Here is a 24163-nt window from a genome sequence, read left to right on the forward strand (position 1 = left end):
AAACTCACATGTCGCACACGACACTGCATTGCGTTTTGTCAGGTTGCTTCTCCTTTGTCACGTTGCGTTTGCTCTGGCTTGCACCCGTGAGATGGAAAGGGAGAGGCAGGCAGCAACCCAAAGCATCAGAAAAAAAAAATCAAACTTTTATCTTTGCGTTTCTTCTTCTGCTGGTGATCTGGTCGGAGCACCACCAGAAAAACATCAGTGACAGTTCTTAAAGATTCTTGGGCCTGACGAAGCGAGCAAAAGCTACTCATCTCGTGACGGCTCTGCAATAATATTGGACGGTACTACTACTATACTAATCGGTGATGGAATAGAAGCAGCAAAAATTCTCCAAGATTCCACGAGAGCAATCAATAATGGCCTAATTGGACGGCACATAATTTATGGATCAAGATTCAACCACCGCGAAGACATTTCATCGCCATCGTCTTTCTGGATCACGAGCCACGTGCATTGAATCATCACGGCCATGGTGGTGGTGATGGTGATGATTGTTAGGTAATTAGGTTCTTATAGGTAACTAGGTTTTATATCGATTAATTAACAATCTTTGGTCCTAGGTAGGACAGTGTGATGTGTTTGTCAATCCATGGCGTGCGTGGCTGGCCTGGCTTCCTCACACGGCGGAGGAGTTGGTGATGACGTTGAAGTAGACGGTGTAGAACTCGTCCTGGAGGCTCTGCAATGGCTCCAGGAGGAAGTTCCTCTCCGTGCCCTTCGCCGCGAAGCTCAGCGGGTGGTATTGCCGGAGCGATGGCGCCTGCGTGAAGCTCGCGGCGAGGCGGAACGCCGTGTCGTCGTCGGCGGCGGCGGTGTTCCGGCAGCTGACCTGAGCTTTCGCGCCGGGGAGGTAGGATGTGGTGGGGGCCGTCACGAAGCACCCCGGCCTGGCGGCGAGCTCGAGGGACACCGAGCCGGGGAGGCCGTCCAGCCCGGCGACGGCGTTGAACTTGAACCGCGTGTCCGGCTCCGGGCCCGGCCGGCTGACGTTGAGCGCGCCGGTGACTGCCATGCCCGGCCGGTCGAACGGCTCGAGCGTCACGCCCCGGCCCTGCAGCCTCCCGCTGCCGTCGAAGGCGCCGGCGCCGGAGTAGGCCCGGAACGTGGCGTGCACGCACGCGTCGCTCCCGGAGGCGGGCGCCTCCTGCATGGTCAGCGCGCCGTCGGCGATCGACACCGACAGGACGAACGCCTTCCCGTCGCCGGAGGAGCCGCCGCGCTGCTGCGTGAGGCTGACAAGCTGCGAGTTGAGCGATCGGTGGGAGACTGGAGTGACCCAGGCGGCGACGGAGGCGTCGGCGGTGGCGTCCACCTCCCAGACGCCGGGGGTCAGGCCGGCGTTGGAGTCGTTGCTGGAGCTCACGGTCTGGTTGCCGTGCGTCAGGCCGGCGAGGAGGTGAGGCCCGAACAGCACCGCTTGGATGGACGCGTACTCCTCGCGATCATCTGAAAAAATTTCATCAACCATTTCAGACTCCAATATCTGATAAATTTAACTTGCAACGAGCAAGATGTTGATGTCATATAAAGCTCAGACCTTTGATCGGCTCAGTTCTTAAGGTGATGGGGAATTGTAGCGACAGCGTGTCATTGCCCCAGAGTTTGGTCACAGAGAGGAAATCGCCTGAGAATGAAAACAAAAAAAAACATGAGGCAGGAATCACACCAACGAGATCATATGAAATAGCAACACCAAGATATCAGACGTTACCTGCAGATGTCAGGTTGAGCCTTTGTCCATTGAGAGTTGCTATTGCTCCATCGGCTGATGTCCATGACGGGATCCTCACATTCGCATTTGCCGGCCGGGCATCTCCCTGCATGTATAAAAGGGGATTCAAGCCTTGACTATTCTTCAATAAAGAAAAATATCTCATGATTTACATCCAGGATAAAATGGGTGATTCAGAATTAAGTTACCTTCGAAGAAACGGAGAGCGAAACCTCAAAGTAAGAATCTGTCGAGGAGAGGGGTTTGGCCTGCTGCTTGACGGTCAGCCCTGCCGCTTTCCAATCAAAAGTGCTTGGTATGTACTGAATGATGTAAAGCCCAGGGAGATCTCCCTCCTCCAAGAAGTAGATGGAATCCCCTAACTTTGAGAATGACTCTATCCCTGTCAATGCAAAGTAGAAGATTCAGACACAAGAAGAAAGATCTCTATCACGGAAGCAGTTTTTTAGCACATGGGTAGACATCCACTTGCTTGCATATCATCTAAAGTCATAAAAAATATGAAAAAAATTAACAAGATAAATAAATACGAGTTATATCATTTTACAAACATGCAAGTTTAAATTCAACTTTTATAAGTTGAAGAAAAAATAACAAAAACAATTATGAATATGTGTATACTTAGCTTTAGTTTTGTTTCTTTTTTTTACTACAACTCGTAGAGGTTGAATTTAAACTTTGTTTGTGGAGTGATATAAATCATATTTATCTATCTTATAAATTTATTTCATATTTTTTTATAACTATTTATATATCATGCAAGTGCTAAAAACTGTTTTCCCACTAGGATAACTATTTTTCAGGGATCATATTACCTGTCCCATAGCAGCACCAAAATGTAGCATTTGGGTTACCCCATCCTCCTGGGTTATTGGGGGGCAGGCCAGAGGTGGGCATGCCACTGATGCTCTTGGATCGTCCGGGCCCCATGGGAAGAAAATAGATCATCACACCGGGCTCCTTTCCCCTCTGGTTGCCCATGATCCCGTTGATAAGTAGCCTCTCGTAGTGATCGGCGTACTTACCTTCCTTTGTCCACCTGAACAGATTCCGTGAGACCTGCAGTGCAGATTGGGCGGATTCAGAGCTTCATTCTGTAGAATTATTGCATTCATCTGACAGAAGGCATGGAACTGGGCTCGCCTTGAGCAAGTTGTAGGTGGCGCAAGTCTCCTCATTTGAGCTGATTTTGATCTCGTCTACTAGCCGCTTTGGATCATGCCTGTCATGCAGGAAGAACTTAGGCAGAGAGAATGACAAGAAACTCCGGTGCATATTACTTGTAGTATAATTTAATTCAGACCGCTGATCTAATTTTGTTAGACGGTTATGATTAAATTATACTACCAACATTTTAGGTGTAGTAGAATTTTGAGATGGCAATATCGTCTTTTTTATTAGTGATAGTAAGTGGGCCTTGCTGGGCTTTTTTTGATCCGTGCATAATGTGATAAAAAAATAAATACAAATCAAATATTAATCAAAGTACGAAAATACTCTTTTAAATCAATGGACGAGATTAGTTCCCCTGGCAGTATTATACTACTAGTAATATGCACCGAAGCGTTGCTCAAGAAAGTTATATGGTTATGTGCTAACCAGTGCTCCATGGTAGATGTGCCTCCTGTTGCAAATGTATGAGAGGAGTTCACAACATCAAAGAAAAATGTTGCAATTTCCTGTGGACATTTAGTTTCAAAAGTAAGCTAACTCAAAGTTAAAGGATAGAAAAGAGAAGTGCTACATCACTTTTTTTTTTGCATGATGAACAAACTGATATGATAGAGAACAATTATAAGTGAAGCTTATTGCAGTTGCCCATCAAGGTGAGGGTTTCGGTACAAATTCCAAATAACTTTCAGTGTACCTTGTAAAGTTGATCCCCAACTAATTCATATCTCTTCTGTGCACCAACGAGGACAGGAACATGTGTGTTAACATGCAACCCTGATATGTCATCATCCTGAAAAGCAAACAAAAGATATCACCTGTCATTGTTGCAAAAGATTCGATTCGCAAAAGAAAACAAAATACCATGAATGGAACTCAGGTTCTCACATGAAGCCCAAGTGGTCCAAGGAAGCATGGTTTGTCAAAAAGATGCGCCATTGTCAAATGCTTCTGGTCTTTCTGCACGGAGGACAGAAAAACAACTCTTGTAAGATCCACATACGCCAAACAAATTACAAAAACATTAGCTGCAATCAGGCTACAATTACCGTTATGGCATAAAGCTGATACATGACATCGTTGAATCCACCGGTTTCCTCGTTCATCGCTTCCCAGTGCCTCTGAATGCTGTACTCCTGTATCAACTTCTTCACACGAACACTGAAGTAATCAGTCATCCACACCACAATCTCGAGACCTTTCGGGTTCCCAGCCAATGTATACTGATCAAGAAGGCCTTGCATGATCTGTCAAAAGCATTGAGTCACAACCCATCAGATGGCAAGTTATGTACTCAGAATCAGATATAGGCCACGTTCGGCACATGGGGTATAAGTTAACTTATCTCTGGTACAGAAAATATAGTAATATATTAGTACATGATTAATTAATTATTAATTATTAAAAAAATATAAAATAGATTAATATGATTTTTCAAAACAACTTTCCTATAGAAAATTTTTACAAAAAATACACCGTTTAGCAGTTTGAGAGACGTGCGGGCGGAAAACAAGGAAGATAAGTTAACTAAGGGAGCTGCCGAACGCGGCCATAGACATATAGTTCATCACTACGTACCTTGTGGATGGTGTAATACGGCGACCATGCCTCGGCCAGCTGATCGTACAAGTCGAACATGGATTCGGGATAGGCTGCTAGGTAACCCGAGTTCATGTTCTTCTGGCAGGAGTAGAGGATGTCCACTACCTTCGTCATCTTTTCCTTCAGTGCGTCGTTGTGCGTGCTCGCCCACATGTGCGCCGCCGCGCTCAGGTAGTGACCTGCAAATACAAGCGTGCAGCACAAGAACACCCTGCTTGGTCAGATGGAGGAGAGTAGATCGAAGTGACCATAAAAATGGCGAAAGAGTTGATCGGCAGATGAGATCAAGAATGGCATACAGACCTGTGAAATGGCCACGGAGCTGGCCGTCCGGCGACTCCCACCCGCCGTAGGGCTCGCCGACGGTGGGAAGTTTGGCCTGCTTTCGGAACGTCCATGTCAGGCGGTCGGGGTCGAGGTAGAGCAGGTACTCCAGGTTGGTCTGCTGGCCCTGCCAGTACATGGAGGCGCCGTCGGCGTCAAGCCGGACGTCGTGGAGAGACGCCGGCGAGAGGAACTCCGCCTGTTCGACGCCGCCGCCGCCGCCGCCGCGCGTGAGGCTCCGGTAGAGCGCCAGCCAGTCGAACTCCGACCGGGGCCCGGCGCGGCGCGGCAGGAGGGTCATCCACGTCGCCTCCTCCGCCTTGTTCAGGTGCGGCAGCCCGTCCGAGTGCCTCCCCTGCGTGTCATTGAACAGCCTGTCCGTGCACAGGTGCAGCGCGGCGGCGCCGTCGAGCAGGCACGCCGCGACCGCGGCCACCACCACCACCACCAGAGCCATCCCGCCGGCTCTCATCCTCCGCGCCATTGATCGATCAATCAGCACAAACAAGCAGCAGCCTTTCCTCCCTGACGCGCGAGCGGCGAGGATGTCGCGCGGGATTTTATAGGGGAGATGGGAGATTCGCGGGAAGCGAAACGACGTACTCCTAGTAACAAACAAACAAACAAACCAAGAAACGGATGATGACGTAGGATAAAGGTGAGTTATCCACTACTTATCCAATGTGGATGTGTCCAATCTGAAATATTAAAATTGCAAAGTGAAATTGGATATATAAATCTCTCCAACTTCTTACTGCTAAAATTTAGCTCATCTTAATCCCTGTATGATTCAGAGTAAGGTCAAGGTTAGATCAAGCCAAGCCATTCTTAACACAAGACAGCAAATTTTGAGTCAGAGTAAGGTCAAGTCAGGTGAGGTCAGGTACTCAGGTCAAGCCATTGTTAACACAAGACAGTAATTTTTTTTTAGGTCAGAGTATGGTCAGGTTAGGTCAAGCCATGCTTAACACAAAGCAGTAAAAATGGGAACAGCCCGTAAAAAAGGGGAATTGCCCAACCAAACTGCAAGTCCTCTCCAGTGGACTGCATTAACCTTAATTTCCATCCAGATTTTGCCGCGTTAATTGCAAAGAAAAAGGTGCTCACCACCCCTCCACAGGGTCCAAACTCTAGATCATGTCCTTTTGCTCTTTGGTGTGGAAGTTAAGTGATTGTTATGCAACTTCTAAGACCTGATGGTATATAACAAGTCACTGGAATGGTGACCTGATGATGAACAGAACGGCCATCAGGAGATCATCTCTGTGCAACTATGGAGCAGTACAGCAAATGGTGACCGAGATATGTGAAGCTGGCAACATGGTCAATAGAAAGAACTACTCACATAAAGCTTCAGACTATTCTGCTACTTTCAAATCCAGAAATTTATCTGCTTGAGCAAGCAAGCACAGCTGGTATTTCTAAACCTGTACCAAGCTCTCTTCTAGATCTTGTCCTTTTGCATTGGATGAACAGGCCAATTTTGCAGGGAAGAAACTGCTCTACTTGAACTGTTTTTGTTATTCAGGGAAAGGAAGTACTAAGAAACAAGTTTTTAGTTTGTCACCACATGTAAATAGGCTCCAATTCCAGCTAATTCTAACCATGAAAGCGTTTCTCTAATATTTGGCTTTTTGCTAGTTTCACGGGTACAAGCCAAGAACACATTCTTGCTTTTGTGTAACAACTTCTGCTATAATGACAGGCTAATAAAAGTTTTTTCAGAAATTTACCATTTTTCTCGATTCCATTAGAATACATCCAGATAAGATGAGGAGTGATTGTAGGTACATGCAGAGAAAAATCTACAATTGGCAGTGCCAGCCATGGAGTTTTACAAGATGTTGTCGGCAGTGTAGTTTGATGATGAGACAAACACACAAATCAAACTATCTACCCACAAAAATGTTTCCAGAATAATTATTGCCAACGATGATAGTATTTAAGGACCTTGGCATTATTGAAGTTTCAAGATAAGACAACAAATAATAGAATAATATTAGCTGCATGCATAATGGCTTCATGTTTTGTGGACCTTCCATGGCACGCTCTAAACTTCCTTCTATGGTTGTACTAACTCAGTTCGCAAGGTCATAAGGACTTTGTACAGCAGCCTACCAATCGAAATAAAGTGCCTAGTTTGGCTTCCAGTAATCAAAACACAAAGGCATTCAACTGTCCGTCGTGGTAATTGAATGTTCATCTTTTCTTCACACAAGTAGAGAATAAACTAGCTTCAACTATCAGATTCATGTACCCTCTACCTCATGAAGGAAATTCTGGGTCCCAGGGCATGTTTGGATTGTTCTAACATGAACCTTACTAAAATATTGGCAAACCGAAAGCTAAGCATTGAGAAATCTTTAATGAAGTGACCAAAATTTTGGTAAATTTAATTGTGGGCTTTTGTTTATCCCTACCATTTTTTTGTTAACACCAAATGAATCTATCATTCTATTGGCATTGCCATCTTTTCGGTCTGGTTCATTTGAGCAATAAACCAAGCATGCCATCAGAAAATCACTATCAAACATGCAGTTAGCTGCAACTGGAGACAATCTGCACTTATATTTGCAGAAATAAGGACTCGTGATATTTACATTTCTGGTTCATAGTACCAGCTAAAGTTTTCCACCTGATGGTGTATTTTTCAATTTATACATCCTCCAGACTACTTCATCCATATAAGCAGGTTGATACCGAAGATTTAAAATACATATTTTTTTAATGTATTGAACCATTTGGAATATTTGTTGTAATAAAGCAATTGATTATTACCTTAGGCATGCACATCTGATATGTGATGTTTGAATATTCTCTGGCAATAAAAGTTCATCTTTTCTCGAAATCAGCTCATGTCAGAGTCTGCAATGTTACCATGGGCCGAGAAAACAAATAACGAAAGGTAGATCACCCTCAAGTCGCCGGTTTCTCTGGAAGAACAACGCTCTGATCAGCTTTGGTGGGTAAGGCCCTTTAATAACTTCATTGCTTATGCCCCTAATACAATACCAGGTGCCAATGTAATAATAAAGAAATCTAAGACCAATCTAATAATAAAGAAGTCTAAGACAAACTAAGAATAGGAAATAGAATCCTAAAGCAACTAGAACTAGAATTATAGATATACCTAAACAACTTCAGGCCCAGCTACTGATCACTTCATATGCCTAAGGTATTTAATCCCATAAGGCCGGTCCATAACATATTAACATATGTGAAGTTACAAATATATCCCATTTAGGTAAGCTACTTACAAGAAAGAAGCTTCCAGCACAACTGTATTGCATGTTAACTTATATAGGTGACTTAAAGTAGTTTGAAGAAAAAATATGTTTGTTAGCGAGGGAGCATCAACTTTTAAGAATATTTTATTGTCATTCTTTCAGTAAATCTATGCCGCTTACCTCTTGTGTGATGACCTGAGATAAGAATATCACAAGATATTTCACTCGTCTCAGTCTGTTCAATGGCCCATTGATTATCCCATCATTCACAATATCATAAAAACTGCTCTCCTTATTAACAAAAGAAATGTGAGTAGTTCATCATAATCTTCACCAGTAATCTCCAAAGGTGCAGTTTCCATGTGTAAGTAGATGAAATCGATTTTTGTCCCTAAGGGATATCTCCCTCCCATAAACTTTTGAAACAAACTTGGCAAAATTATGGCAATCAACACATATGCAAAGATTCTTCATAATCCGGATAGTCAAGCCTGGAGGAGTGTTCATCAATCCAAATGTTATTGCCAGCTTCTCACTGTGACCAAGAAGCATGCGTTCTTTCTGCTCATCATCAACATCATGCAGCACACAACTCAAGTCTGGAACAAATCCAGCAGCTTTGATATTGACAAATATCTCTTTTATCTTGGCATCTATATCTTTCTTACTGGATGGAATTGATCACTTGATAGGAAGGTGTGAATAGCCTTGTCAAGAATTATCCAGCTCTGCCCTGGTTCCTTGGTCACTGTACTCTCAAACATTAACTTCCTCACTCTGAAAACATCTTTCCACATCCCAGAAGCAGCTGTCAGGCTGTCAGGCTTCGCTTCTTTACGCAAATTTTTGAAGATCCTAACAACTTCATGCCCCAATCCATGCCTTCCATATCCCATAAGCATTGCATTCCAACTGACAACTGATCTCTCTGGCATACTGTCAAATATCCTCCTTGAGTATAACAGTTTACCACATTTGGAGTACATATCAATCAAAGAATTCTGTACAGCAATGAAAAAGGGCAATTCTTTACGAAGTATTTGGGCATGAACTTGCTTGCCATATTCCAAAGAAGCTAGGCCAGATAGTGCAGTGACAAGGGCCATGAAGGTAACATGATTGCATTGCATCCCCTCACTATACAATTGTCTGAACAAGTTCAAGGCTTCCTCATCAAGACCCTGTTGAGCATAACCTGATATAATTGCAGTACACGAAACAACGTCCCTTTCTGGAAGCATATCAAATACTCTTTGAGCTTCTTGGATATTTTCTGACTTGGCATACATATCGAGTAGGGAACTCCCAACAAACATGTGCGACTCAAAATTTGTCTTGACTACAAGAGAATGGACTTGCTCAATCTGTTTTATACTTAGAGGATCAGAACAGGATGTAAGAACAGTTGCCAAAGTGAATTCATTGGGGTTAAATCCTGCCAAATAGAATTAAAATGTATTAAATTAGTATAGCAAGTAGATATAATCTGGTATTGATGACAATGCGATGCATACCCAAATGGTTCAGAAAATCTCTAGCTCATACATACAGGACAATGGTGCTAGCAAAACAAACCTCCAAATTGGAGCAATTGGATATCGACTTGGGAGGACATCAGGGAGATATAACAGGCAGAATTGTGCTGGTAATATTCTAAATTGACCATGGCATAATGCCATCCATATTCATGACAGAACCAACAAAATTATGAATTTTAGTTTATAACCATGCCCTACATCAAGGGTAAACTCAGGATTGTGGATGTCAGATAATGTATCAAACATTGGTAGATTATAGAACACTAATTTTGTGGGTACTCGATATCATGCCATGAAAGCTTGTTTTTCTGTCATTCTAGTTCATTCAGCTAAAATGCACAAAACAAATCGTCATCTCTGTAGTCTGATGCAACATGATGATCTGTGTGATCAATTTGCTCCCTCTGCCAAATGACTGTAGAAACGGTTAAAAAATTTACCAGCTCTACGCATCTCGATGAACAGCTCGAAGGCCTCGACACGCCATTCTGTTTGAGAATACCCGAAGATCATGGCACTCCACGATACCACACTCCGCTCAGGCATCCTGTCGAACACGTTGCGTGCGTCCTCCAGCGCACCGCACTGCGCGTACATGGTGACCAGCCGGGTCGCCAGGTACACCTGTGGTCGGTACCTTGCGGTGATCATGCACGCGTGCACCTGCTGCCCCTCCCGAAGCGCTTTCCTCTCGATGCACGCCGTGATGGCGGCGTCGTAGTCGTGGAACCGCGCGCCGGCCCCCAGAAGCGCCAACCCCGACGCGGCGCGGAGCGGCGGGACGAAGGCTTGGCGCTCGAGGCGGTGCCCCTCCGCATCCAGTCTCCGGAGCCCGCGCGCCACAAGCATGAGTGCGTCGGCGGCTTGCGCGGGCATTTCCCCGAGCACTTCGCGCGCGCCGTCGCCGCTGTCGAGATGCCGAGCACTCGAGGTGGTGCGCGGCGGGCGAGCGAAAATTAAGTAGGCCAATTTGTGTGGGCCAAATTCGTTTGTGGATATAAGTGGGCCAAATTTATCTGCGGGTCTAATCCATTGATGGGTATAAGTGGGCCAAATTTATCTTTGGGCCGACTCCGTTGATGGGCCAAATTTGTCTTTGGGCCGGCTGCTTTAATGGGCCAAATTTATCTGTGGGCCAAATTTATCTTTGGTCCGACTTCGTTGATGGGCCAGAATTATCTGTGGGCCTGCGTTGATGGGTATAAGTGGGCCAAAATGGGCGGATTTCGTAGATGGGTATAAGTGGGCCAACTTCGTTGCTCGTTGATGGGCAGTAAGTGGGCAAGATATCATCATGGGCCACATTCGTTGGTTAATATTAAGTGGGCCAAATTCATCGGTGGATAAACTCGCAGACAAGAATTAAGTAGGCCGAGTTAATTTGGACCCTCGTGGGCTGAATTTATTGGTAGGAATTGGTGGGCTGAATTCATTGACAGGACATACGTGGGCCGAATTCTCTGGTGGGACCGAAATCGTTGATGGGAATTAGATGGGCCGTATTTAACCATGGACCAAATTCGTCGAGGGAAACTAAGTGGGCCAAATCAATACATGGGCTAAATTCGTTGATGTGTTTTAGGTGGGCCCAGCAGAACTCGTTGATTGTATTAGGTGGACTGAATTCATTGGGCCGAAATGTTGGATGCGAAATCCCCAAACCGCCTGAAAATTTCGAGAAATTTTTGTCGCGGGCAAGCGAGGGAAAATATTTGAAAAGCTTCTGCCCATTTCGGAGCGACGGCGAGCGGGAGCGGCGGCCGGCGACGAGGACGACGGCTAGGGTTTCTCCGCGGCCGAATCGGAACCACGAGGTGAGCTCCGTCCCCGGAACCCTGTGTGAGCCTCACATTTCGCTTGCTTCCGCGGAAAAACCAGGGGGAAGATTGGGGATTTCTAGGGTTTCATTCTCTATTTATAAGATAGAGGATGAGATGGATGAGCTGTTAGGAATGCTCTTAGGTCTTTCAAAACCACGTCTGGAATGCTGCGATTTCGATGGAGAATATGTTTATCCTGAGTTTGTGATTCGATTAGCTTCTGTAGAGATGGATGGGAGCGTGCTGGGTGTCTCGGGCGCGAATTGCGGCGGCGATGTGGCGGCGGACGAGTTCAAGTATTTCTCCGGGGTGAGCACCATCTTCGTGGCCAACATCCAGGAGGTGAAGGATCGTGTCTCCCAGATTGAGTTGATCTTCTGCAGCCAGCTCTTCCCGCACGTCCAGTCCATGTCGAAGCTACTCGAGGCGCAGCTGGCCAACGCCGCGGAGGCGGCAAAGGATGAGTGGAGGGAGAGGGAGGCCGGCCTGGTGCGCCGACTGGAGGAGCTGAGCAGCGGGAAGAGGCACGCGGAGGAGAAGGCCCTGCAGCTGGGTTGCTCTCTTGAGGAGATGAAGGGGAGCCTTGCGGATGCGGTCGCGAGGCATGAGGTTGAGAAGAAGCAGCTTCTGGGGAGGTTGGAGGATGAATTGGGGAAGAAAGATGAGGTTGTTCGTCGGCTAGAGAGGGAGATTGCGGAGAAGGCGGCTGATGTGTCCAGGGAGAGAGATGCCCACCAGAGGCTGCTGGAGCAGGTTGCGTTGAAGGATAAGGAACTGCTTCTTGAACAGAATAAGCGGGCGGAGGTGATCGAGGATTACACTAAGCTGAAGACATTGTACAAGGAATTGAAGTCAAAGTACACATTTCTCACCAGGAAGATCGACCAGAATGAAAGTTCCAAGTCTGCTTTCAACAATCTGGCAGAACAGAAATCCTCCTCTAAAAGTCCTCCAAGCAAGAGAAAGCTCAAAGGTACTAATCTGCAAGATGTCTCCTACCATTGTTATCATGTTACTTTTAAAATCTAGGAGTTGTATGCATCCTAAATTTGTTGGAAATTAATGGTTGGACATCTTGCTCAACATTTCCTTTTACTTGCTTCAATTTTCAGATCTGGTGGACACAAAGAAGGATAACGTTCAGGTAGTTTCTAAGACCAAAGATGAGAAGAATGGTCTTGCTTCATGTGCAAAGGCAGGAGGTATCCAACATGATAGCTCACTCATCAGGAGTCCATTCAGTAACTCGCGCCTTTGTCTACCGTCTCGTCCAACCAACACTCCACCAAAGAATGCTATTAGCAATTCAAAAACAGAGGCAACATCTAGTTTCGCCCGCCCAAGTCTACACTGGAGGGAGACTCGTGCGTGTAAAGAACCAGGTGTTGTAGATCCACATGATGATTTCCTTGATACACCTCTGGAGGCTGTTAAAAACATGATCAGGAATCCTACAACTCGAGAAGAAGCACAAGCTCTTGCTGCCTGTCCTCCTCAGGATATGGACTTCAATAACTCTGATGATGAGACTCAAGATGTTAATATTGCCACCCAGGGACTGAAAAACATGCCAGTTCCCAAGCAGCAAAGTACAATTTCAATACATCCATCAAGTAAAGGTTTCAAATACACAGAACCTGTAAGAAAAAAGGCTGACCGGGAGAATCTGAAAGGCGTTGAGTGCAAACAATGCAAGAAATTCTATGACGCTGTTCTTCCAGATGGCCGTGCAAATGGTGATGGTGCGAACTCTACAAGCATGAGGTGCGAGCATCATGATGGTGTATCCAGACATCGCTACAGGTATGCTCCACCATTGACACCAGAAGGGTTTTGGAACATTGGGTTTGAATCAGAAATGTAGCACTCGAAGTAGGATGTGCTCTTCATTGGTTAGTGTAGTGCCTTGCTACAACATATGTTCTCAATCAGCCCCAGATATTATCAATAATGTCAGTAGTAAATCTCATGCTGTCATGCTGGGGAAACGCACATAATTTCTTTTAAAGATTATATGCTTGGATAGAATGTCAATTTGTTGAAAACAGAATATACTGTCACTTGGGGTTGTCATGTAAATGTCCTCTAACATTGAAAAGCAGTCGAATAATCTTTGATGGGAAGCCTTATACCGTGGCCTGACCTTTTTTGTTAAACATTTACAAATCTTTAATGGGAAGCATATGCAGTTGTTGACAGCAGACTGAAGTCTATCTCTTGTTCCGATGGAAAACCATTTGTCCTTTCCATTGTTGTTTGATCACGATTTTATGTCAGATCTGATAAGAACATGATGCATAAGAAGAAACCAGGTAGTAATTCTGTTGGAAAGAAATCAGATAATAGTACATGCCCCAAGGAAGAGTGATTCAACTTGCAGGTAGGTTGGGTTGACATAGGGCCAAAATCATATGGCCGGTGCTGCGGACTGGCCCTGCACTTCCGGGGCGCCGCCGTAGGCACAGCGTCGCCGCAGGCGTGCGTCTCTCCCCAACCGGCGACAGCACGATGCTCTCCTCCCCATCTGCCCCGGCTACATTCCGCTTACGGTTCTGGGGGACCTACCGGCTATATCATAGGGCTGATGGGATCCAGCGATTTTTTTATATTCACTTATCATATCGGATGTTTGGATATTAATTAGAAGTATTAAATATAGACTGATAATAAAACTAATTGTATAAATAAAGTCTATTTTATTAGACAAATTTTTTAAGCTTAATTAATCTATGATTAACAAATGTTTACTGTAGCATCACATTCGCTAATCATGGACTAATTAGGCTTAATAGATTTGTCTCGTAAAATAGTCCAAAGTATGAGATGTGTTTTATTAATAGTCTATATTTAATACTTTTAATTAGTATCCAAATATTTGATATGACAGGCAATAAAAAAAGGTTGGTTGGAAACAAACAGGCACTATACTACTTTGTTAAAAAAAACATTTATGAGTTTTCTATGTTGATCGCTTGACCATCTGTCTTATTAAAAAAATTATAAAAAATAGTCAAACGTAAAATACTATTTATGTTTTATCATATAATAACAATAAAAATATTAATCTTAAAAAATTCAAATAAGACGAAGAATAAAAAATTATATCCAAAAATTTAGAAATTTATTTTATTTTAGGACAGAGGTTGCGTCAGATCGTCGCCAGCCACTGCCTATATTCAGGGTCATCTTTTTTGGCTTGTTGGTTGAAAAAAGAATCAATTGGTATAGTTAAAGACAAAAAATAATTTACTAATAGAACTTGTATACATGTGTTTATAACGATAAAAAAGCTAAAATTGAAAAATAAACATGATGAAAAAAATTCCAAAATCAACTTTAAATTTAAAGTTGAAAATTTAAATTTACACTTACCAGCATAATCAAAAGGCAAAAAAAATATAAGTGATTATAGGGTGCGTCGTACTGCCGCAGACACTAAACCTTTTTCGCCACCGCTGTCAGGGAGAATTGTCCGGCTCAACGGCCGTTCCAAGGTGACATTTGTTCAGATCATTAAGTACCCAAGCGGTGAAAGGCCGTAGTAGTGCTTACTGCCTATTTCCTTCGTCCTAAAATAGAACATATTCTCAAGTCTAAAAATAAACCAACTTCTCCTCTTCAATATGAATAAGTAAATTGAGAAATTTTATCGCTTTAATACCCCTTACCTGTCAACTATCTAATATACTTTTACAGAATAAGCGGTATTGAGGTATTTTCTCCTGTGCACTAGTATCGCACTAGGAATCTTATGGATCCTATCCATTTTTTGGATTGAGGAAGTACCCCGTACTGCAGTAAACTATGTGCATAAAAAATATACGTATATATGTTATGAAAATAGAGGCACAGTAGAGACATACATTTAACATGGAAAGTTTTGTGGGAAAAACCATACAAGCAATATAACGGGTCATCACATCTTTCTCGTGCAGCTTAACAGAGATTTACAAAGGATAAATCTAAGTATCAAGGAAAAAAAAGACTAGAGTCTCTAGAGAACTAATAACATAGTATAAATATATATAAATATATTGTATATTATAATTCGGATCATAGAACAACATATGTATATACATGTGCACTCATTTCTATGAACACATCTTATTCCTATAAACATCTACTACCTCTATTTTATTAAAATATAAGTATATTTAGATTGCTCGAAGCTAAGAAAAAAGAGATGTAATCTTAATAAATAGAGATGTCTGAAGAAGGTGGGAGAGTAGTTCGATGTAAAATAAGAAAGAATTTAATTAAGTAGTATTGTGAATAGTATTAGGAATGTTTGTAGTTTGGTACAAGATTCAAATCTTAAAAATATTTTGTATTTTACAACGGACGGAGTACGAGATACTGTATCCCTATAAACACAGACACTTCTTCCGAATTATAGCATGTCCCAGGTGCACCGAGCTGTTTAGGATGATGGCATGTTGCTGAATATGTTTCATAGTTCATCAGTGCAAACGACAATTTCGGCCTAAAAGTTCTCTGAATACTTGGAAACGTGGCTTAGATTTTTATTCTGTGTAGTGTATCTTCAATTTCATATCGTGGTTTACGAAATATTACTATGTTATCTTGTCTACAGCCTACGGAATTAACACGTTGGCAAAAAGATAAGTTCCAGAACCATCTTCCGTTATTGCAACTGCACATTTGCTCAGTTGCACGTGTCTAGGGAGTTCTGTCCCTCTTGTTCCTTGCACCCATGTGTTCATGTCAGCCTTTTCATTCTCAGCGACACACCGATATTATCCTTCAAACTTAAAATTAAGTTGCTGTTTACATCGGGGATTTTTTTTAAGTCTCTTACCATATTAAATGTTTGGACATTACTCAGGAGTATTAAATATAGACTGATAACAAAACTAATTATATAAATAAAAGCTAGACAAATTTTTTAAGCGTAGTTAAGCCACGATTAGCAAATATTTACTGTAGCATCACATTCGCTAATCATAAACTAATTAGACTCAATAGATCCGTCTCAAGAAATAGCCCAAAGTATGAGGTGAGTTTTATTAATAGCTATATTTAATACTTATAATTAGTGTCCAAAATATTCGATGTGACCTGGACTTTAAAAAATTCAGGGAAAACAAACAGACCATAAATTTTCAGTCTTAAATTTAAAGATGATTTTAAGGGTTTTTCATCATAATTTATTTTTTAGTCTTAGTTTTAGATCATTAAGAATACATATATATAAAAGTTTTATTCGTAAATTATTTTTAGTTTGTAAAATTTTAGCTTTTTACACACAAAAACAAAAGAATCACCAGATTATCTCCATCATTTTACTTCAAACTATTTTTTAAGTAAAAAAATAAATTTTTAACCTCAAATTTAAAGGTGATTTTAAGGTTTATTCACCATAATATATTTTTATCGGCTTTTTATATCGCTAAGAATATATATATAAAAGTTGTATTCGTAAATTATTTTTAGTTTGTAAAATATTAGCTTTTTACACACAAAAACCAAACAATCACCAACTACTTGTACTACGAGTTTTTAGTTTGGGCCCCCTAAACACCCAAGGACAAGGACCCTTGTAACTTTGTTTCAACTTGTTCACCAAATAAATGCAAATGCTGCTCATATAACCTTGAGATTAAACCATCGTTGTCAGACATACACCAAGAATACATCAGCAAGAAAAGAACCCAGAGTATCGCTCGCTCATCTCTACAAAATGATAGCAGCAGCATGCAGTAAAACCTTGGCATCCATCGTGTCCAGCTCCAAAAGCCTCTCAACAAACAGCAACAGTATTTCTATATGTTGCATCCATCATATGTACATCGTCTCGGAATTTGGCCGTCGAAGTAATGAAAGTCCCATTGCACTGCGCTTGCACTGCACCAGACGTCGCCATCCACAGCGGCAGCAGCGGCCGCCGTCGTCGTCCACAGCTCACGCCTAGCTTGCTCTCCTGACATCCAGCCGCCATTGCTCACAGCTCATGTGTTTTTGGCTTGCTCTGCTGACTTGCTTTGCTATCTACCACCACAGACTCACAGCTCCGTCTTTAGCTTGCCTGTCTGCGCCGGCGCACCTGCACAAAGACATGAAAAAACTCAAAAAAAGGTAGAAGAGGTCAAAGTTGGTGGTAGGGTTTCGGGGTACAATGATTTCAAGAGGGAAGGACAATGGCTAGGACATCACCAAGTGAACAGCTGGTAACAGGTAAAAAGTGGCTCAGCTCAGTCAAACTACCAAAATCTCGCACAGTACTCGGTAATTTTTTGAAATTACATAAAAAAAGTAAGAAAACAAGAAAGGTGCCAAAAGTATGCATAGCATAACAGTGTCAATAGTTGGGAATTCATCAAGGCCACCTGTTTTGGAGGAATGCAAAGCGAATGAGCTGAACTACAAAGACTAAAAACAGCACCAAATTGGGTCCATTCAATGTGAATCCATGAGGGCTTGAGATCTGTCCTGGTACCCAGGTCTGCCAAGGCGGGCAGCGTGATAAAGAAACAAGTTTTTAGCTTGTCACCACATGTAAATAGGCTCCAATCCCAGCTAATTCTAACCATGAAAGTGTTTGTCTAATATTTGGCTTTTTGCTAGTTTCACGAGTACAAGCCAAGAACACATTCTTGCTTTTGTGTAACAGCTTCTGCTATAATGACTGGCCAATTAAGTTTTTTCAGAAAATTTTTCTTGATTCCATTAGAAGACATTCAGATAAGATGAGGAGTGATTATAGGTACATGCAGAGAAAAATCTACAATTGGTAGTGCCAGCCATAGAGTTTTACAAGATGTTGTCGGGAGTGTAGTTTGGTGATGAGACAAACACAGAAATCAAACTATCTAGCCACGAAAATGCTTCCAGAATAATTATTGCTAAGGATGATAGTATTTAAAGACCTTGGCATTATTGAAGTTTCAAGATAAGACAACAAATAATAGAATAATATTAGCTGCATGCATAATAGCTTCATGTTTTGTGGACCTTCCATGGCACGCTCTAAACTTCCCTTCTATGGTTGTACTAACTCAGTTCGCAAGGTCATAAGGACTTTGTACAGCAGCCTACCAATCGAAATAAAGTGCCTAGTTTGGCTTCCAGTAATCAAAACACCGAGGCATTCAACTGTCCGTCGTGGTAATTGAATGTTCATCTTTTCTTCACACAAGTAGAGAATAAACTAGCTTCAACTATCAGATTCATGTACCCTCTACCTCATGAAGGAAATTCTTGCACCCAGGGCATGTTTGGATTGTTCTAAACATGAACCTTACTAAAATATTGGTAAACCGAGAGCTAAGCATTGACAGATCTTTAATGAAGCATGGGCATTATATCTGCCAAAATTTTGGTAAATTTACTTGTGGACTTTTGTTTATCCATACCATTTTTTTGTTAAGAAACCAAATGAATCTATCATTCTAATGGAATTGCCATTTTTTTGGTCTGGTTCATTTGAGCAATAAACCAAGTATGCCATCAGAAAATTACTATCAAACATGCAGTTAGCTGCAACTGGAGACAATCTGCACTTATATTTGCAGAAATAAGGACTCGTGATATTTACATTTCTGGTTCATAGTACCAGCTAAAGTTTTCCACCTGATGGTGTATTTTTCAATTTATACATCCTCCAGACTACTTCATCCATATAAGCAGGTTGATACCGAAGATTTAAAATACATATTTTTTTTAATGTATTGAACCATTTGGAATATTTGTTGTAATAAAGCAATTGATTATTACCTTAGGCATGCACATCTGATATGTGACGTTTGAATATTCTCTGGCAATAAAAGTTCATCTTTTCTCGAAATCAGCTCATGTCGGAGTCTGCAATCATAGTATGTTACCATGGGCCGAGAAAACAAATAACGAAAGGTAGATCACCCTCAAGTTGCCAGCTTCACTGGAAGAACAAGGCTCTGATCAGCTTTGGTGGGCAAGGCCCTTTAATAAATTCATTGCTTAAGCCCCTAATACAATACCAGCCCCCTTGCTATATTAGGTGCCAATCTAATAATAAAGAAATCTAAGACCAATTTAATAATAAAGAAAACTAAGACAAACTAAGAATAGGAAACATAATCCTAAACCAACTAGAACTAGAATTATAGACATACCTAAACACTTCAGGCCCAGCTACTGATCACTTCATACGCCTAAGGTATTTAATCCCATAAGGCCGGTCCATAACATATGTGAAGTTACAAATATATCCCATTTAGGTAAGCTACTTACAAGAAAGAAGCTTCCAGCACAACTATATTGCATGTTAACTAATATAGATGTCTTAAAGTAGATTGAAGAAAAATATATTTGTTAGCTAGGGAGCATCAAGTGTTAAGAATATTTTATTGTCATTCTTCCAGTAAATCTCTGCTGCTTACCTTTGTGTGATGACCTGAGATAAGAATATCACAAGATATTTCACTTGTCTCAGTCTGTTCAATGGCCCATCGATTATCCCATCATTCGCAATATCATAAAAACTGCTCTCCTTATTAACAAAATAAATATTAATAGTTCATCATATCTTCACCAGTAATCTCCACAGGTGCAGTTTCCATGTGCAAGTAGATGAAATCGATTTTTGTCCCTAAGGGATATCTCCCTCCCATAAACTTTTGAAACAAACTTGGCAAAATTATGGCAATCAACACATATGCGAAGATTCTTCATAATCCGGATAGTCAAGCCTGAAGGAGTGTTCATCAATCCAAATGTTATTGCCAGCTTCTCACTGTGACCAAGAAGCATGCGTTCTTTCTGCTCATCATCAACATCATGCAGCACACAACTCAAGTCTGGAACAAAGCCAGCAGCTTTGATATCGACAAATATCTCTTTTATCTTGGCATCTATATCTTTCTTACTGGGATGGAATTCGTCACTTGATAGGAAGGTGTGAATAACCTTGTCAAGAATTATCCAGCTCTGCCCTGGTTCCTTGGTCACTGTATTCTCCAACATTAACTTCCTCACTTTGAAAACATCTTTCCACATCCCAGAAGCAGCATAAATGTTAGAAAGTATTACATAATTGCCAGCATTTTCTGGCTCCATTTCCAGAAGCTTCTGAGCAACAAGCTCACCAACATGAACATTCGCATGTACTCTGCAAGCACCAAGCAGTGAACCCCAAATTGATGGAGTTGGCTCAAGTGGCATATTTTCTATTAAATTTAAAGCTTTCTCTAGTCGTCCAGAACGTCCAAGAAGATCAATAACGCATCCGTAATGTCCAGTGTGGAGAAGTTCACTTTGTTCTTTGACCATGATATCGAACATATCAAGGCCCTCATCAACAAGTCCACCATGGCTACAACCAGATAAAACAGCCAACAAAGTCACACTGTCAGGCTTCGCTTCTTTACGCAAATTTTTGAAGATCCTAACAACTTCATGCCCAAATCCATGCCTTCCATATCCCATAAGCATTGCATTCCAACTGACGACTGATCTCTCTGGCATATTGTCAAATATCCTCCTTGCGTATAACAGTTTACCACATTTAGAGTACATATCAATCAAAGAGTTCTGTAGAGCAATATAAAAGGGCAATTCTTTACGAAGTATTTGGGCATGAACTTGCTTGCCGTAATCCAAAGAAGCTAGGCCAGACAGTGCAGTGACAAGGGCCATGAAGGTAATATGATTGCATTGCATCCCTTCACTATACAATCGTCTGAACAAGTTTAAGGCTTCCTCATCAAGACCCTGATGAGCATAACCTGATATAATTGCAGTACACGAAACAACGTCCCTTTCTGGAAGCATATCAAATACTCTTCGAGCTTCTTGAATATTTTCTGACTTGGCATACATATCAAGTAGGGAACTCCCAACAAACATGTGCGACTCAAAATTTGTCTTGACTATAAGAGAATGGACTTGCTCAACCTGTTTTATACTTAGAGGACCAGAACAGGATGTAAGAACAGTTGACAAAGTGAATTCATTGGGGTTAAATCCTGCCAAATAGAAGTAAAATGTATTAAATTAGTATAGCAAGTAGATATAATTTGGTCTTGATGACAATGCAATGCATACCCAAATGGTCCAGAAGATTTCTAGTTCATACATACAGGACAATGGTGCTAACAAAACAAACCTCCAAATAGGAGCAATTGGATATCGACTTGGGAGGACATCAGGGAGATATAACAGGCAAAATTGTGCTGGTAATATTCTAAATTGACCATGGCATAATGCCATCCATAGTCATGACAGAACCAACAAAATTATGAATTTTAGTTTATAGCCATGCCCTACATCAAGGGTAAACTCCTTGATTGTGGATGTCAGAGAATGTATCAAACATTGGTAGATTATAGAACACTAATTTTACGGGTACCGGACATCATGAAAGCTTGTTTTTCTGTCATTCTAGGTCATTCAGCTAAAATGCACAAAACAAATCGCCATCACTGTGGTCTGATGCAACATGATGATCTGTGTGATCAATTTGCTCCCTCTGCCAAATGACTCGGTAGAAACGGTTCAAAAAATTTACCAGCTCTACGCATCTCGATGAACAGCTCGAAGGCCTTGACACGCCGTTCTGTTTGAGAATACCCTGAGATCATGGCACTCCACGATACCACACTCCGCTCAGGCATCCTGTCGAACACGTTGCGCGCGTCCTCCAGCGCACCGCACTGCGCATACATGGTGACCAGCCGGGTCGCCAGGTACACCTGTGGTCGGTACCTCGCGGTGATCATGCGCGCGTGCACCTGCTGCCCCTCCCGGAGCGCCTTCCGCTCGACGCATGCCGTGATGGCGGCGTCGTAGTCGTGGAACCTCGCGCCGGCCCCCAGAAGCCCCAACCCCGATGCGGCGCGAAGCGGCGGGACGAAGGCTTGGTGCTCGAGGTGGCGCCCCGCCGCATCCAGTCTCCGGAGCCCACGCGCCACAAGCATGAGTGCGTCGGGGCAGTGGCGGCGCAGGATTTCAACCTTGGGTATTCGAGATGTAACGGTGTAAAAAAAAAATTTATACCCGAAATCACACTAATTGGCTTGTATAACATCGAACACTAAGTAATTGTATGATATATATATAATATATTACACAAAATGTGAAATTGAGCCTAATATCATATTTTATTGAATTAATAACTGCGTAAGTGCATAACATCGTTTAACTTATATAAAGTGAAAGCATGTGATCAGTAAAAAAAAATGCTTGGCCGGCCTGTCATCCTGGTAACATCCAAGAGGAAAAAAAACACATTTTTGTGGAGACTTAGTTAGTACCATGTATGCATGTAATTCTGCATCATTTCAGTAGTTCAGTTCAGTAGATATTATATATCTACCGGTAGGTAAAAGAACGTAATTTATATGGAATGATATATAACTAATCACTGTCCGTTAAATGCAGAATTAATTAGTTACTGTGTTGGTTAGTTGTGCATATAGTTAATCCATATCGACGAACGAATTAATCCGCACTCACCGATCAATGGGTTGGTCGACGATGAGGAAGTAGTCAATGAATGAAGCGAAGCTTGCCACAGCTTGCCTCTGCGGCTCTGCCTCGCCGGCGACCCGGCGCCCCCTCGCCCAGTCACCCGCAGGCCGCAGCTCGCCGGGCGCCGGCGTCTGCTCTGCACGGTCCTCGCCGCCCCGCGCCGCTGGCCGGCTGCCGCCTGGCCTCGCCTCCTCCCGTCCTTCGCTACTCGGACCTCGCCGCCGGCGGCTCGGCCGCTCCGACGCTCCTTCTCGCCTCTCGGCAGCTCGCCGGCTAGGCCGTCGCGCGCCACGCCCGCTCCGGCGCGGCGGCGCTCCCTCGCTTCCTCGCCTCCTCGGCCCTCGGGCCTGAGCGACTCGGCGGCCGGCGGCTCCCCAGCGACCGCCGTCCCCGCTGACCGCTCCAGCCTCTCCGGCGCTCCGCGCAGCCTCGCCGCCGCTGCCCGCTGTCAGCCCGCAATCCCGCAAGCGCCGGCCGCCGCCCCCGGCCACAACCAGTGTCCAGTCCACGCTCTCTGGTCTCCATAGCCAAGTCTCTCTCTCTCCTGAGTCCTCACGTAGTCACATTAGGGTTAGAAAATATTGGGCTGAATGGGCCGTAGAACGTGGGCTTCAGGGGGAGAGGCCTAAAAACTAGAAAAATAGCCCACTATGTCTATTTTTGTCTGTTTGGGCTGGATTAGTGCTTTCTTTTTATTTTTTTAATATACATGTGTATGTGTATATGCAGTATATATATATATATATATATGTATTTTTTTTATAGAAATCTTGGGTATACATCTGAATTGTCCCCCGAGCACCTCGCGCGCGCCGTCGAGACGCCGAGCACTCGAGGTGAGGTGGTGCGCGGCGTGCGAACGAAAATTAAGGAGGCGCAGCTGGCCAACGCCGCGGAGGGAGAGGGAGGCCGGCCTGGTGCGCCGACTGGAGGAGCAAGCGGCACGCGGAGGAGAAGGTTCTGCAGCTGGGTTGCTCTCTTGAGGAGATGAAGGGGAGCCTTGCGGATGCGGTCGCGAGGCATGAGGTTGAGAAGAAGCAGCTTCTGGGGTGGTTGGAGGATGAATTGGGGAAGAAAGATGAGGTTGTTCGTCGGCTAGAGAGGGAGATTGCGGAGATGTGTGCAGGGAGAGAGATGCCCATCAGAGGCGGTTGCGTTGAAGTACGATTTCAATCCATCCATCAAGTAAAGGTTTCAAATACACAGAACCTGTAAGAAAAAAGGCTGACCGGGAGGATCTGAAAGGCGTTGAGTGCAAACAGTGCAAGAAATTCT

General features: G+C 43.2%; 3 protein-coding genes and 1 pseudogene across 6 annotated transcripts; 1 reads left to right on the forward strand and 3 right to left on the reverse strand.

Moving 5' to 3' along the window:
• Positions 1–160: 160 nt before the first annotated feature.
• LOC102718285 lies at positions 161–7760 on the reverse strand. The gene is made up of 13 exons (XM_006657067.3): positions 7616–7760; positions 4817–5442; positions 4490–4692; positions 3961–4158; positions 3800–3871; positions 3609–3704; positions 3341–3420; positions 2885–2963; positions 2557–2800; positions 1930–2123; positions 1721–1826; positions 1547–1633; positions 161–1455 (listed from the first exon to the last, which is right to left on the reverse strand). The coding sequence occupies exons 2-13, from the start codon at positions 5319–5321 to the stop codon at positions 626–628; spliced, it is 2694 nt and encodes an 897-aa protein (XP_006657130.2). The 5' UTR covers positions 5322–5442; positions 7616–7760; the 3' UTR covers positions 161–625.
• A 534-nt stretch (positions 7761–8294) lies between these two features.
• Positions 8295–10451, reverse strand: LOC102718566 (annotated as a pseudogene).
• Positions 10452–11339: 888 nt separating this feature from the next.
• Positions 11340–13616, forward strand: LOC102718849 (protein gamma response 1). 2 transcript variants are annotated; one of them, XM_040525425.1, is made up of 3 exons: positions 11340–11416; positions 11649–12395; positions 12535–13616. In XM_040525425.1, the coding sequence occupies exons 2-3, from the start codon at positions 11651–11653 to the stop codon at positions 13284–13286; spliced, it is 1497 nt and encodes a 498-aa protein (XP_040381359.1). In that variant the 5' UTR covers positions 11340–11416; positions 11649–11650; the 3' UTR covers positions 13287–13616. The 2 variants fall into 2 exon arrangements, with proteins under 2 accessions (XP_040381359.1, XP_006657131.2); XM_006657068.3 differs by having other exon boundaries at positions 11356–11416; positions 11640–12395.
• Positions 13617–16941: 3325 nt separating this feature from the next.
• On the reverse strand, positions 16942–22958 carry LOC102721848 (putative pentatricopeptide repeat-containing protein At3g13770, mitochondrial). 3 transcript variants are annotated; one of them, XM_006656183.3, is made up of 5 exons: positions 22874–22958; positions 21927–22371; positions 19801–21384; positions 19157–19243; positions 16942–17486 (listed from the first exon to the last, which is right to left on the reverse strand). In XM_006656183.3, exons 2-3 carry the CDS (start codon positions 22333–22335, stop codon positions 19949–19951), a joined length of 1845 nt encoding a protein of 614 aa, XP_006656246.2. In that variant the 5' UTR covers positions 22336–22371; positions 22874–22958; the 3' UTR covers positions 16942–17486; positions 19157–19243; positions 19801–19948. The 3 variants fall into 3 exon arrangements, with proteins under 3 accessions (XP_006656246.2, XP_015694390.1, XP_015694391.1); XM_015838904.2 differs by having other exon boundaries at positions 19157–19319; XM_015838905.2 differs by lacking the exon at positions 19157–19243.
• Positions 22959–24163: the final 1205 nt, after the last annotated feature.

The sequence above is a fragment of the Oryza brachyantha genome, chromosome 6 (assembly GCF_000231095.2).
Source record: "Oryza brachyantha chromosome 6, ObraRS2, whole genome shotgun sequence".
In the NCBI taxonomy this organism is placed as follows: Eukaryota; Viridiplantae; Streptophyta; class Magnoliopsida; order Poales; family Poaceae; genus Oryza; species Oryza brachyantha.

Coding starts and splice junctions, on each gene's coding strand:
- LOC102718285 (XM_006657067.3), bottom strand. CDS start 5,321: ATGGCGCGGAGGATGAGAGCCGGCGGGATGGCTCTGGTGGTGGTGGTG. Junction 3,872..3,960: donor ATCAGCTTTATGCCATAACG/GTAATTGTAGCC, acceptor TCCTCCGTGCAG/AAAGACCAGAAGCATTTGAC. Junction 3,421..3,608: donor TTGGGGATCAACTTTACAAG/GTACACTGAAAG, acceptor AAATGTCCACAG/GAAATTGCAACATTTTTCTT.
- LOC102718849 (XM_040525425.1), top strand. CDS start 11,651: ATGGATGGGAGCGTGCTGGGTGTCTCGGGCGCGAATTGCGGCGGCGAT. Junction 12,396..12,534: donor AAGCAAGAGAAAGCTCAAAG/GTACTAATCTGC, acceptor TTCAATTTTCAG/ATCTGGTGGACACAAAGAAG.
- LOC102721848 (XM_015838905.2), bottom strand. CDS start 22,335: ATGCTTGTGGCGCGTGGGCTCCGGAGACTGGATGCGGCGGGGCGCCAC. Junction 21,385..21,926: donor CATCGAGATGCGTAGAGCTG/GTAAATTTTTTG, acceptor TCTATTTGGCAG/GATTTAACCCCAATGAATTC.